The 14,942-nt window shown below is 34.9% G+C and overlaps 1 protein-coding gene across 1 annotated transcript; it reads right to left on the bottom strand.

The window, feature by feature from the left end:
* Positions 1 to 3,561: 3,561 nt before the first annotated feature.
* Positions 3,562 to 12,940, bottom strand: ASCRUDRAFT_8840 (uncharacterized protein; the record flags this gene model as incomplete). Its single annotated transcript, XM_020194996.1, has 2 exons — positions 3,562 to 3,655; positions 12,789 to 12,940. The coding sequence occupies 2 exons, from the start codon at positions 12,938 to 12,940 to the stop codon at positions 3,562 to 3,564; spliced, it is 246 nt and encodes an 81-aa protein (XP_020046372.1).
* Between the last annotated feature and the right edge of the window lie 2,002 nt (positions 12,941 to 14,942).

Raw genomic sequence — 14,942 nt, 5'->3', positions numbered from 1 at the left:
CATACACAGCACAGCCGGATGCTTTTGTGATCTAGGCAATTGCATTGAACTGAAGAAGTAACTCTAAAGGAAAAACTTTGAAGAAAAGTACATTTGTTTTTTTCGCACATTTTCACAATTTGACACTTTGGTTAGGGTTTGATGATGACAAATAGAATCTATTTTGGAGTTTGACAAGTCGTTGAGAAGTAGCTGTATCAATTAGGTCGCAGAAAATGAGTATGACTTTGTGGCTTATTCTATTATATCCGGCTTCTAATCGCTTACTAAAAATAAGGTTTTGCATATAATGCGGTTTACTATGAGTATCGTTGGAAGGACTTCCAACATTAGCATCTCCCGAATGTGAACAAGAAAAGTGACTGTCACCTTAATGGTTAATATCGGCCACTAGCAACCATAGGCCTTGGAATATATTTTAGAGAGATAAATCACTTTTTAATGTTTCACTTAATAGGACTGAAACTGCGTCAGTGGGTGACAATACAACAGGTAATTGGGTTGTTGAAGAGCATGAGAGCATGACACGATTTATAGATGCGACGCAGCCGTTTTGACTATTCTAACAGGGCTCCCCAGTTGCCCAATATTGTCACTAAGTAAGTGTTTGTTGGAGTAATGAGAGAGAAAATGGTCATTGTTTGTGGAAAAAATAGTTTGTCATGAAATGCGAAATCAGTATCACTTAATTTATTATTATTGTCACTGTAGTTCTTGTTCAAGTACTTTGGTTGAGAAAAGTATTGTCAAGCTCTGAACGAACTGAACAGATCATAGCTTCAAGGACCACCACAATGTCGGCTGAGAAATGATGTAGCAATTGATATACAATATCCAAAGTCAACCATAAATTGATATGTGACAAACATTCGATGAACATGATGATTTATGGTGAGGTACAGGGATTGCTGACTCTTGAACATCATCATTCTCTTTGAAGAAAGTAGTGCTACATCGTTTAACGGTTACACTTGGCAACGCAATTTACTTTCTCAATTGCGACGTTCGAAGAAATCTGGAACCCATTATGTGTCGCTCAAACATGATTCCCAGAAGAACCTTTGAATATGGGACATGTTTCAACGCAACGATGCAGATAAACAACCAAATGCCGCTGTCAATATCATCTACTGCTTCTGCGGCTTTTAAAATGTCATCTTCTTAAAAGGATATTATAGTCCTTCAATTAAAGATAAACGATCATTTTAACTATCGTTGAAAGTAGTAATTCCTGGCCTTCAAAAGATTTTGGCGGCCAATTATCCATACTGCCGTTGCTAACTGCAGGGACGCAAAATGCAAACATTTATGTGAATACTTGATTGTATAAAAGCGGAGCTGAACCATCAGTCTGATTACTGACAAAATATTGTAGAGAATGCTTTGCTACTCATCACTTTGAACTTCTCAGAACCATCAGTTCCTTCCTTACCGTTGACAACCAATTGCTTTAGGACCGCTATTTGTTTACTTGATGGTAGTGTTCCTAACGAATGGATATCATTTCTTTTATATGAGCTCCTCTAAAATGCTATAGCGGGAGCCAATAATGTTATTTGCGCAGTGCTAATATATCTGTTAAGAATGTTGGATTGGTATATTTTAACTTTGATTCGAAAGCAAACGGTTCTTCATGAGAAAAAATGACCACTGAATTTTTGGGAACATCTTTCATTGAATTTACTCTCAGCAGACTGGAACTCGGTTGGATGATCTTCACATTTTTGAGTACTTGGTAATGACATCAATTGATTGACGAAAATGTATTATTCTCCTTTAGAAGAAATTAGTTTCCTCAAGAGATGGCCATTCCTGTTGAAGGGATGTATCCCCGTAAAGTGGAAATTCTCTCCGTCCGCAGAGAGATTGTCTGCAAACACCTTTGTGATAAAGCTTCACTGAACAATTGTACTAAAACCAAATAAAATGGAAATATCTTTAGCAACAGAGACCGCAATAGGATTTGATTCTTTACTTGATGTTGACGTAGAGCAATTGCTGATATCACTGCTTGATAGATAGGTCTTTTCAATATCCTCTTTTCATGATGATTTTGTAGGTTAAGTTGGTTTGACAGATGGAAACAGAGTATGCTAAATTATCAGTAGCACCGCCGAGAAAGTCAATCATTTCATCAAGTATTGTCCTATTGGACTGATATGGATAAACTTGACTGGTTGCTCAGATTGCAGGTGCTCTGTGAATCTCTCTTCAGCTATGTTATAGAGGACATGCAGTTTCGTGCGTTCAATTCAAGCCAAGAAATGTACTAATGAGGTCAATCTTTACAATCCTTTGTGTGACATTTCTATCTAAAAGAAGCATATAAGGATCCAACGGACCATGAAGCTTATCCTTGTTTTCAGTTTGTGTCACAATTTGCAGGGACGCTTATAATTATCATTGACTGGAATATAATTGCCACGAAAATGGTATGTCTAAATATGAACGTCCAACGGTGATTTGGAGGACTCACATCAATCCTAGGTTTTATCATTTTTCTTTGAATTCGCTTTCTTTCAAATAATTGTTGCTTCATTTGGAGGCAATAAATGAGGTCCACTTAGTTAAAGGATGCATCCCTATTGCAAGTAAATATCTTGAATGATATTTCTATTAGATATATTCACTGTTTGGTGAGGCAAAGTGATTGCGTTGTTAACTTAGTACTATATAAAACACGAGTAACATTCATTTATTAAATCTGTTGCGCTTGATTTGAGCGTGAAAAGTTCACCAACAGTAGCATGCGATTTATCTTCTCTGACAATTAATCCTTTAAGCGCCAACAATCGGTCTACCTGAGTAAGCAGAAATTAACACTCCACGAACTATTTCTCTTTAGTGCTGAGACGTAAAAGATCAGCTTGGTTCTAATCCGCCGAAGATATTTCACTGTGTTCTAATTGACTTCTAGTATCGCTATGCTTCAGCTCATTTGTGGTGAAGGTACTCATTTGATTGAGAGAATAATACCAGTCCCTCATGTGAATTGAAGTCACATCACATTCCGTGTTGAGCACCAAAGCATTTTTTATTATCTTAGCACTCCCCAACCTTAATACATTGATTGACTTACACCACCCAATATTAATTCAACTTTGTCAATCAATATATAATTTCCCAGAATGTGATCATTGTAACCATTTCTTTCATTGTGTCGAAGCATATGATATCTCAGTCTGAGTTTGAAAGAAGTTAGTCATTTGAAAATTATGCACAACAGACATAAACAGCCCAATGCGATGTACAGATATCGTGGCCATTGACTCCTTTGAATATCAACGACGCATGGTTGTGATCTGATGATATTTCACCGCTGTGGCATGTTCACTAAAGCACCTCAATCAAGCACTTATTGAAAGTCGGGATAACCGTCGCCAAATCTATTGTTTCAAAATGAAAAATAGATTGATTTTCAATAAAACCTTATATGTTGTCAGAGCACTCAATTAATTGAATTTATTGATGCATTCGAATTATTTTTCTCTTTCCGCTGATACAGCTGTGAGGTACAAAACAACCACAGCTGAAGGACCTTACTTGAGGTAGCATAATAGTTCATTGTTCAACGTCATTGCTCTGATCAATTACGTCCCATGAATTTGAAGTGAATCCTTTTTGGTTCAGTTCATTAAAGTCTTGGAAGATTTCACTGACTGATAAAGAAGCCATTCGTTTGGTAACGATAAACGGGATGCCAGCGACATCTTTTTATGCTCCATATAGTGTATCATCTTTTCGTTCAAACTTAGAAAATGCGGCATGAAGAGGAATAAATCAAATTCATCGATAGTTAACCGAATCAATGACAACATCAGCCTTCAATTTTCAGTGCATTAATTCAATTACTGATGGAATTAGTAAGCTTCTAAGCCGATTACGTTTTCCAAATCACTTACGTTCGGAAATGTTTAATTTATGTGAGTCATCCTCTCAATATCATCCATTTGAATTTGATTTGGAAATCAGTTGGATATTTAGAACTATATGATTAACCATTCCGAAATACTAGCCAATCCCGAGGAGGTTCATTGCACATCAATAGCGGCGATGAGTCCCAATATGAAGCACACCATCAGCATCAACGCCATTGGTGATTCCATTGGTGGAGCAATGGATGATCAGCTGACAATAACCGGCAGACCCAATCATATCAATCTCCATGAATTAAGAAGCGCAAAGATTTTCTATAAAGAGATTGTGGACAATGTCGATATATGAAAGGATTCAAGCACCAAATAATTTTCACTAATCAACTTCAGAATTCAACACATTTCCAATTGAAACATTTACCAGTAAGCAATTCATTAATGTTATTATATATATCTTTCTTTCGTATCGGTTTTCTGGTCATATTTCTATAGACTATCGTGTTCGATAGTAATTAAAACAATTGAGATAGGTACAAAGATATCGAGGCTTTTCATATCACAAATAAATTGTAATGTTGAATACACCAATGTGTCCAAAATGTGATAAGTAGTAGTAGTTAAATAAGAAAACCAATCTCACAGTATGGGAGATTTAAACAGAGTATCATATTCAATTATGAATTCATCTATGATCGAAATGGCATCGCTCAAACTATATTTGAATCATTTTCAATTTTAGGAGGTTCATCAATTTTAAGTAAAAACAAAGAAAGAGAAAGTTATATTGTACAAACATGTCACGTGGAAATTGGTAAGGAGATCAAGAAATCAATAGAGAATCATTAAATATAATAAGACTATATTGATGAAAATATTGATGGCGAACCTGTTCATTGAGATATCAGTTGTTTATCTATGGAACATAGAAGTTGTAAAAATAACTGTTGTTGCACACTCGCCAATGGGATACAACGATGAAAATCATTCGAAAGGTCAATGCTGCAAGCAGTTCAAATTTAGGCCATTGATACCGTAAACTTGCTTCTACGCAAACAGTTGGATCCCGCTTAGTTATATATGCTCCACTCATGAGAAAGTGCTTGATATTTATAGTAAGTCATTGATGAATGTCAGACCAATTTTGAAGGCTACCAAGTTACCTAGGAACCATCATCAAGGCTAACCAACACATTTGTTTAAGCAAAAAAACTTTCTCTAATAGAGAAATGGTGATCACTTGAATCTATAATGTCAGCCACAAATTTTGAAGAAAATGAAGATGGACCAGCGGAATCGATCAATGGTAAAACTTAATTTGATGAAAGATGGCCCAAAAATCAATCCCTATCTTTGTCAGTGATGAAACGCATCGATTGGCATCGTAGTCCAAAAAGACTATTGCAACATTTTTCTCAGCCAGGAAACAAGCAACAGAAAAATCAAAATGCATTTCCGCCAAGGTTGATTCAATGAATAAATTAAGTCAAAAGATAATATTCAATTATTTCCACTATCACCAGGCCTAACAATTCCAGTCATTAGAAAAAAAGAATTTTATGTTTAACAAAATATTAGTAGCTTTGAAAAGCGTACTGTGAACCTAGTGGGCAAAGGACTCTTTCAGGAACCTCACCATAGCAAAATTGATTTTTGTTCGGTTAAGTTACATATATGATCCAGTAACGAAATCCTATTTATCGGAGGCCACTAACAACTTGCAACAACTGCCAAATAAATGCCAAGACAGCATTCATGAATGGGGAAACTAGCCATCCAGTTTATTTTGAACCTGCTGCTTCAACATCGGCATGGATGAATGCTTAGACATTGAAGATAGGGTTGTATTGTTTGACGCAAGCCGCACCGCTTTAATTGAGACGATCAAATGCGTTGTTAATAGTAGCATTGACAGCTCTAATGCTTTGCAAGATACATGCCTGATTTACATCTCCGCTCCTAAAATATCCACTGCTGTTCTTCAAAATTGATTTAGCCAAAAATAGGACGTAATACTGATCGCGAAAAAGCATTACTGGTAACCAGCGTTGCCTTGATAGTATTGCATCTGCAAAATTGCCTCATCGCGTTAATAATAAGCACACCAATCACTGATTCGGGACTTCATTAAATAACATTATTCAAAAGCTTCAAAAGCAATTTGAAATCCAACAATGAGATGCACTAAATACTCTGTTCACCAAAAATTTTTAAACTGATGTTCGGTCAGCAATCCTTGGTACGAATGATCTATTCAGTTTAGGGTTAATTGACGGAACATTACATAGTATTGATAAATCTGTTAGATAAGACTGTTCTTTTGCTGCATCACATACCTCCAGCGGAGTAGGTGAGCAATAGCATCATCATTTATCTGGGGCTTTCACACTATTAAAATCTGATTCCCAATCACATGACCGGCAAAATTCGAGAATGAACATCTCAGCTGACTTGAATATGTAGTTGATTAACATAAAGCAGCACAGCATAGAGTTGTGCGGTGTTTCCACACATATATTAGTTATGTACATCTTCAAAACATTATATTTCCTACTTAGAATAATGGCAAAGTAGTTGCCCTGTTTAAGTGGCAAATGAGAACTGAAGTTGAAAAAAGAATATTGCTAGAATGCACAAATAAAATATCAACACATCCACAGCAATCTTGGGAAATAAAGTACATAATCCCAAGGTCGTATTATTGCAGTCATTGCAATGAATCATAGTTTGATCGCTTTTAACAAATTTAAATGAAAACCAGAAATAAAAATAGAGTATCTATCAGTAGAATTGTTAAAGTCTATTTGTTATAGTTAGAAGTTTATTATATAATAAATGATGAAGTCATGATTATAATAATCGTTAACGTATCGATGAATCGATCAATTGCTTAAATCCTGTAATAATTGAGTTGAGAAAGTAGTTGCTTTTCAGCCGGTGTTCATTGCAATGAATGAGCGTAATATTTCGAATGAAAATAGTTCTGAGACGATTAAGGTTTGTCTTTTTACAGTCCATAGATTGAAAACTGTCTTGTAAACCACCGAAAAAGCAGATAGGTGCTGTGTTGACCGAATATCCAAATGGCTCACAGTAGATGCGATGTCGCAAACTAAATGCATATCTATTTTCAATATTCATAAACTGTAATGTGGCATCAAATGATCCATATTTTGAATGATCTATCGTATCTTGAAATGTTAATCCAAAATCATTTTAAAATCATTTGGTTGAAGCTGTTGCAATTCATTTAGTTCTTATGCTTGGAAATCTGAGTCAATTTTGGAATTAAGACATTTTTATACAACTTCTATTCATTGTATGACCCCCCATTTTCAATTCGAATGACCGGCTTGACGGATCCCACATTTGTCACTGCAACGCCGTATTAAACAAATGTTCTTTTCGATTCAGTCTCATCTTCAGTTCTTTAAGCAATGGCATTTTGAAGTACTGAATTGGATATAAAACAAGCTGAACTGTTAAACAACTTGTATGGGACAGAGTTTCTTAGTAGTTAGTGCTCGAATTAACACTATTCTTGTAATGCTCGACGAAATGAGTGAAGCTTGCGTTAAGCAGTACACTACCCTTATTCATCTGCGAACATTCTTCTTTGATGTCGATGTTTCAGCAGGAGGAACCAATAAATCTGCATGGAGGCTTCGTCAAATGAAGAAAGCCGTGCTAGCCAAGATGATGGCAGTTACTATGGATGATGTTTGCCGCCAATGAAAACATTATTCCTAGCATATCAAATGCCATAAGTGGAGCAGAACGATCAATATACTTAAAGCGAAGTTCTTCAGACAACCTTTTTGCAACTATTTTTGTCAGACGCTGCTCAACACCATTTCTCTCTTGTTCCACATTGAATAGCAATTTTCCTTTGACTATTACGTCCTTAAATGATGTTCAAGGAACTGATGAATTATCATTTTTTTTGATCACTGGATTCATTTCGTTTGAATTGGCCGATATCCATTTGATGGTTTGGCTTTCTTAAAAATTCTTTAAAGAACGGTGAAGTCATTTATTTTCCTTTTCAATCCAATAACAGTGCTTTCTCTTCATCGAATGGTCCACTGAATTTGCCGAAGTCGCTTCAAAAACTTATTATCACGGTGGTACGATTCCGTTGCTTGATCATCAACTTTATCAAAAATTGTTGATGCTTTTAATCAATTGAAGGAGTCGTCAATTACACTAACTGACACAATTAACCTGTTAAAGCTGCTTCTCACTTGTTGAATGGATGCTTCCCAGAACGGTTCGAATCATCGTAATTGGTTTCATTTTCATTATCAATTTGGTACTAATATCGGATAATTTGTCAGCAAGAACAGTATTGATAAATGCTCACTCAATGATTTAGTTAGTAAGCAGTTCTTTAGAGATGTCTTCAGCAATAGAGGCAATAATCGAATGTGGTTGTCCATTTGATGTTCATTTATGTAGGTTACTTACGTCAAACATTAATTGTTGACTCTGCTCAATACTGTTTTTGCTTTCAATGATTGGGTAGGTCGGACTCGCTGAGTTGACGTTCAATGAAAAATGATTAGCTGTTGAAGAACATGATGAACTACACATACGACGGGGTGGAGCATCAATTATCTTAACTGCATTGAACCATTGTGTTGATTTGGATCAATCTGATTCGCTGTACAAAAGGGACCTTTTCAATAATATTTCTTTTAATTCAAGTCTGAAGTAAATTCAATTTTGCTTGCTAAATTAATTGAATGCAGTGAACAAATCATGCAGTTGTGGATGTTTTTTTGTGTGCCGATATGTTTGACAGCAATCGTTTAAAGAGCAAATGTATATTGAGATTAACTTTTTTCGTGGTTCCCTTAGTGATTTCCATGACCAATAAAAATTATTATTGATTCAAATACAATTCTGCAAAAGGATCAAAAGTTAAATGGGACGATCCGAGTCTGATTTGCAGAATTAGCCTCAATCATTTGCTGTTGCAATGTAGGTTTGGGTTTTTGAGTAAATTGTTGCGTTGCCATTTTTCAAAAAATGAGTGGGCTCCAGTGACATAATGGATATGCCTTGTTCTATTCAGAAATCTTAAATATATTTGTATTCAAATGATTATCATTTTGAGCAAAGCAATGTGACTTCTTTGGTAAGAAGAGTAATATTTCAAATAACTGTATTGATGATTGAGTTGCTCTCCACGTGAGCCAGCAGTCTCATTAACAATGAAATTACATGTAGTTTTGGGTAACTAGTAATCCATAAACGCCAATTATCAGATCAGCTAGATCAGCAGAATTACATTCGCCAATCATTAATTTGTTCGAGTTGTCAGATTTTGAATCATCTGCTGTCCCATGAGCCGAAGAAACAGTTCCACACTTCATCGGCGCAGTGTTAATAAATTTCGGAATTTGCCTTCCGTTTGAAAACTAGGTGTGTCATCGACAGAGGGACCACCGAGGTTGGAGAGAATGTGACGCAAATCACATTCCATAATCAGAAACAAATGATTATCCATCGATTTCCAATTTACATCCATAGTTGATTGATTGTATGACAGTCACTAATGATGGCATGATGTTTGTCAGTTGGCTGTTTCTCTCACTTAGTGGAGCTACGTACCCATTAACTGCAATTTGACAAGACTTATGATAGTTCATTGACAGCTTGGAAAAAGGTTCACAAAACAGTCTTATACCATCGCCATTAGCAGCTCCATTTGCGGTTCTAATATCGACGGTGTTGACAGCTTTGACAAATATGTCCTCTTCATTTGCGCAGATAATATTTTAGAACAGCGTAGAACATGCGCTGTTTCACCGAAAAAAAAAGAAGTTTAGCTTGGGGGTGAACATCAACCAGCTTTACATTTTCTGAATCTGATTTTCATTCATTTTCAATAGCAACTCCAAAGTCATTTGTCAGTTAAATTGATTCTGATGAAAAAGCTAACGATCTTTTATTTTTTATTTCATTAGTGTCTCCCAAGGTCTCATTAAATATCCAAAATTGCAGCCGTTTGGTAACATCGGAGTGACTCCCAGCCAATCAATAGTTTTCATGAATTGTTCCAAGATTGTTGTTTTCAAACTTTACTAGTGCGGCAAATAAACAGAAAATCAGAATCCCTGACAATGAGTCGAAACTATCTTATTTTCCTTTTTGAATTCCGTGTCAAATAATTCAATAAATGAAGGATTTCTTACATTTCTAGCAGACTAAGGTTTTTCACGGCCGCATTAATTCAGAGTTATGTTATTCATCTTCATGAACATCTCAAATCCATTGTAGATGTCGTAGTTTTAACTCTTTTGCATTTTGATGAACGACTTGATAATACTTCAACATTACCAGATATTCCTCTTGATGTGTGGGGGTGACACTAGTAGCGGTGATGAACAATAAAAAGCAAAACTCATCTACATCAAGGTAATTTCTGATTGCTTTGGCGAACAAAGTTGTAAAGAACGGCCTTTCAGCACAGGTCCCGAATTTATCAATCATGGTTCACTGGGTTGTCATTGCGATTTCATTAATCTCGATATGTTTAATTATGAAGGATGCAGCAAATTCAAAAATTTTAGCAAATAAAGCTTGGAAATCCATTGAAGGTTGCAATTGTATAATGTATATGGTTTGGATATGCAATTGATAAATAAAGATCAATACACATTTCTTTCCTATCATGATTTTAGTAATAAAGATATATTATATATCATTTGATATTTATATAGAATATTTTTAGTAATAATGAATTACGGGTGCCCTGTTTATAACAAATAACTACTTAAGTTGAAAGAAAGATCTTACCAACGTTACAAGATGTCAAATATTTAAAACTCCAAGAGCTTTATTAGAATATCAGATATATATACAAAGAAAATTTTCATTTGTCAGCTCATAAGAAATGAGAACGGACAACCGTCCACAATAACTTCATAAGAGGCAAGTGCATCAATGGAGTAACCTGTAGTAGTAATACATATCCTGTAAATGTTAACATTGAGGGTCCTCATGTCTAAAAAGACACAATGCAAATGTGAAGATCAAATAATTACATGTATAATGTGATAAGCGCTAATGTAAAAACAAAATAACTTTAAGACATATAGAAAATGTTTTAAAACTAATTATACTTAAAATTTTGAAAAATACATCTACTGCTAAATCCAAGCATGAAGAAGTTGTAAAATTAAATGTTGATGAGAACTTGCAAGATTGCATAAACTGAAACGCAAATTCAAAGCAAATTAAACGTGTGTAATTAAATCTGTTCATTTCACAATGGCTGCCTTCTGGAATCGACCAATGATCTATTCAGTTTAACCAGATGCTTCTGCCAGAGCATCTTGATCTGAACAAGATATGTGCTATTCAAACAAAGCATTACGCGGTTTCGAGCATCTCCCCACACCTTTCCTTCAAACCTTTCAAACGAGTTCTGATTGCTAGCGACAGATGGTTAAAACTTAGTCTGATCCAAGTGAATTTCACAGTTTAGTTGTTAAGTATCCATTTCTGTAGAATATATTTTATTTGCCCGATGAACTTAAAGGAATACTGACAAAGGATAGGACAGACGCATCACCAACGTTGCAGTAAAAGTTATGGCAGATCCAATGAAAGTCTGTTTAAATAATTTTGAACAGAGGTTCAATTGATAAATGATATTTTTAAAGAAGAACCTCGAAAAAATTCAATCGCATTTCCAAGTACAAAAACTGGTTGAATTGAAAACACCATCAGCCAAATGAATTGAAATTGGGGTTGAATCAACAACTCGTGCTGTCGATGATCGCTTAAAATAGATATCGAATGTTTTTAAAGATAAAAATTCAATTACTTGCAAAGCTTTGATTTTACAATGTCGGCGATTCATCTCAATCACCCACTTCGCTGCATGTTCTTCATTAAAAACTTCAGCCTTCGAAAATTTAAACAACTGACATATTTATCAAATCATTAACTAGAGATATCTTAATATCTCTATCGATTTTCACTTAAAGCTAATCCATTTCCACTTCCAGTTATTCCATTTTCACGGAAACTTTTTAATGATCTTAAGTGAAAATTACTCTACTTCTACACGTGAATATTATCAAATCTTACTGTAAGTGAAACGTCTTCGATCATCTATGATCTCATGAATGAATCCGGTTGTTTGGTTGCATTCCTCATACTCTCAGATTTTTGGTTTTAGTTTAGATATTTTACTATTTACATTTCCAATATATTTTCTCTCTTTACTTTACTTTTGGTTTTTGATATAAAAGTGACGCATAAAGCTTTACAGTTTCCTGTTGAAAAATGTTATGTCGGTGGATTGGTATTTTTCATTGTTGATCTCAGTCTCATGACAGATCTGTTATTAATATCGTATAGTTTGTGACGGCGCAAACATTTCATTAATGTTGATTTGACTATTGGAGTAGTAACATGTTTATTGGACAGATTATCCACAATAAGAACGGCAATCAATTCTGGTTTATCATTCGAGAGTCTGATAAAGCAACTACTAATATGAAGGTGTACTCGCACTGTGATCTCGAAATCTTGTTCATCTTAAATACTCGGGTAGGTTGTGCTCCAGAGTTTCGTTTAAACGAAGAATCAAAAGTTGCTTCAAAAGTGAATCAATTAATAGCAAAACCGAATGAAGGTCCAATGAATTTAACATTAACGAATTGGCTGAATTATAAAGTAATTATTGATTGTGTTTTCGAAATGAATTTCATATGAGAATCTTGTTTGAGCTCGTGTTTAAAATCATGCAGCTTTTTATCATGAACTAAATAAAGCAATGCGCGTTGGAAGTCTTTCGTTAAAATTTTTTGTCAGTCATAAAAATGAAACCAAGCCATTAAACATCAAAAGGAGGATCGACTTTAAGATTGCTCTAAATTTGTTTGGGGAATTCTATACGAAATTCCCAATAATTTTTGATCCGAATCGATATCTCCAAACTGATCGAATTTCTTTAGAGAATGTTTTAAAATTGAACCGTAATAGGATGGTGGCTCAGAAGTTGGTTCATTTGCATTTTCATTTGCTTCTTCAATTATCCTTTTATGCATTTTGAAACGATCAATGAGATGCAGTTACATGATGGTTTCAACCCGTTTCCTTGCAGACGATTTCTAGCCTACTTTTATTGAATTCATTATATATGCTGATACAACGTAATGGCATTTTCGTTAAAAAGAGTAATTCTCACCTTATCAATAACCTATCAATTAATAATTTTACTTCTGATGAAATGAGCTTGAGAAACTCACCAATAATAAAAATACATTTGATTGCCGTTACAGATTGATTACGCGCAGCTCTAACTCAGCCAACAAAATGAGGAGCAATATACCATCCAATACTTAATTTTATTCAGCGGTGAAAGATTGAAAGCTGGTATTTCCCGAGAACCAGAAAACAAGTATGACATTTTTTTGATGCTGAATTAATATAGCTGGGATTGCATTCGATAATGCCATTGATTTCGATTAGTTTAATGGGAATGACAGTGCATAGTCTGTATTTGTAGCAAAACCCAGTCCTTCTCGAAAACCATATTACTTTCCACATCATTGGCGCATCAAAATCGGAATCTACTCGTCGTTTCAAACTCACAAAAGGTTACACCTTCGTTATCAAATTATCTCCTGATATGCTTAAAGTTAGCGATGTTACCACTTTCAGCAATTTGATAATACTGATGGATCCTCTTGGCTAGCATAGAATAGCCCAAAACTCCGATCGATTCAATAAGCCAACAGAAACAGCTCCTTCTGCGGCGCAGATACTCTCAGCATTGACACCATTGATTAATCAAAATTCTTCTTTTACATCAGTTAATCACTCTTCACAGTAATGATCATCAGTTGAATCATTCGAATCAAAACATTTTAAACATGGAGATGATCATTAGTCAGATTAATTTTCTTAGCATCTGATTTTGACTCATTTTCAAAAACAACCATCAAGTCATTAGGTCATCCGATGAAGTCAATCTACTCACACATCTGAGCTTTTACTGGTTTCCTCTATTTTGCCCTGAATTGACCAAAATTACCTTACGAGAAAAATATGGTTTTAGTTAACACGATATTTGCTTTCTGGAGGTCGTCTCTCAATTCACTTAATTCTGATGGGATTGTAAACAATCATTCATTTTCACGTTTATCAATGTTTCAGCAGGTATCGCTCATTAAACAAGGTGCCGTGTGTTTGGTAACATCAAATGCAGTGCCAGGTAATCCTTTGTTTCCAACGTATATAATATCATTTCCGTTTCTAACTTACGAGAAGCAGCGAAATGGGCTTTAAATCTAAATTCTGGATAAAGGGCTGCAACTATCTTGATCAGCTCTTTGAATCTGCTGCAACTATCTTGATCAGCTGATTAAGCTCTTGGTCATTTAATTTAGTAATTGCTGTAGTCAACTAGTTTTTATGAACTTTATTTTGTTAAAATCTTGTCAGATTTACTGATTTTGAGTCTTTTTAATGAACCTCAATCGCATTGTAATCATCGTTATTTGTATTTACTTAAAATTCAGTAGCAACTTTGAATAACCTTTCCACAATACCTCAATATCATGTTGCAGTTCAATTAAAATCAGTAGCAGCGACAAATCATTTTAAGCTAAGCTGATCAGTATTGACTCCGTCGGTGATTTTTTCGTGAAGCAAGTTTTAGGACACGGCCATTCAGCACCAGTCCGAAACGTATCAATCATGATTGATTGAAATGACACATTGATATATTGAAGTCATTTTGCCGAATGTCAAAATTTGGAGGAAATCGACATATGGAAGGAGGTAAGGATCTGACATCTTTGCGAATGTGACAGTTTATATTGCAAATTAGCTTTATCCACAACTGATTAATTCAATTGAATATATCATTTATTTCAATGTGCATTTTATTATTATATGAATCTTGTCCGGCATCGATAATTAAATAACCCATTTTTAACATGAAAGAGCTGTCTCTACCTTTCAGATCAACAAAAAGCAGTAAAGTGGACAGGACGAGTTTTCACCAACGAAAAGTGTAAAATGTACGAAGCAAGGAAAGCAGAT

Source organism: Ascoidea rubescens (assembly GCF_001661345.1).
Source record: "Ascoidea rubescens DSM 1968 unplaced genomic scaffold ASCRUscaffold_9, whole genome shotgun sequence".
NCBI classification, from domain to species: Eukaryota; Fungi; Ascomycota; class Saccharomycetes; order Ascoideales; family Ascoideaceae; genus Ascoidea; species Ascoidea rubescens.
The sequence above is the reverse complement of the archived record's forward strand: the minus strand, read 5'-3'. Positions and strand labels throughout refer to the sequence as shown.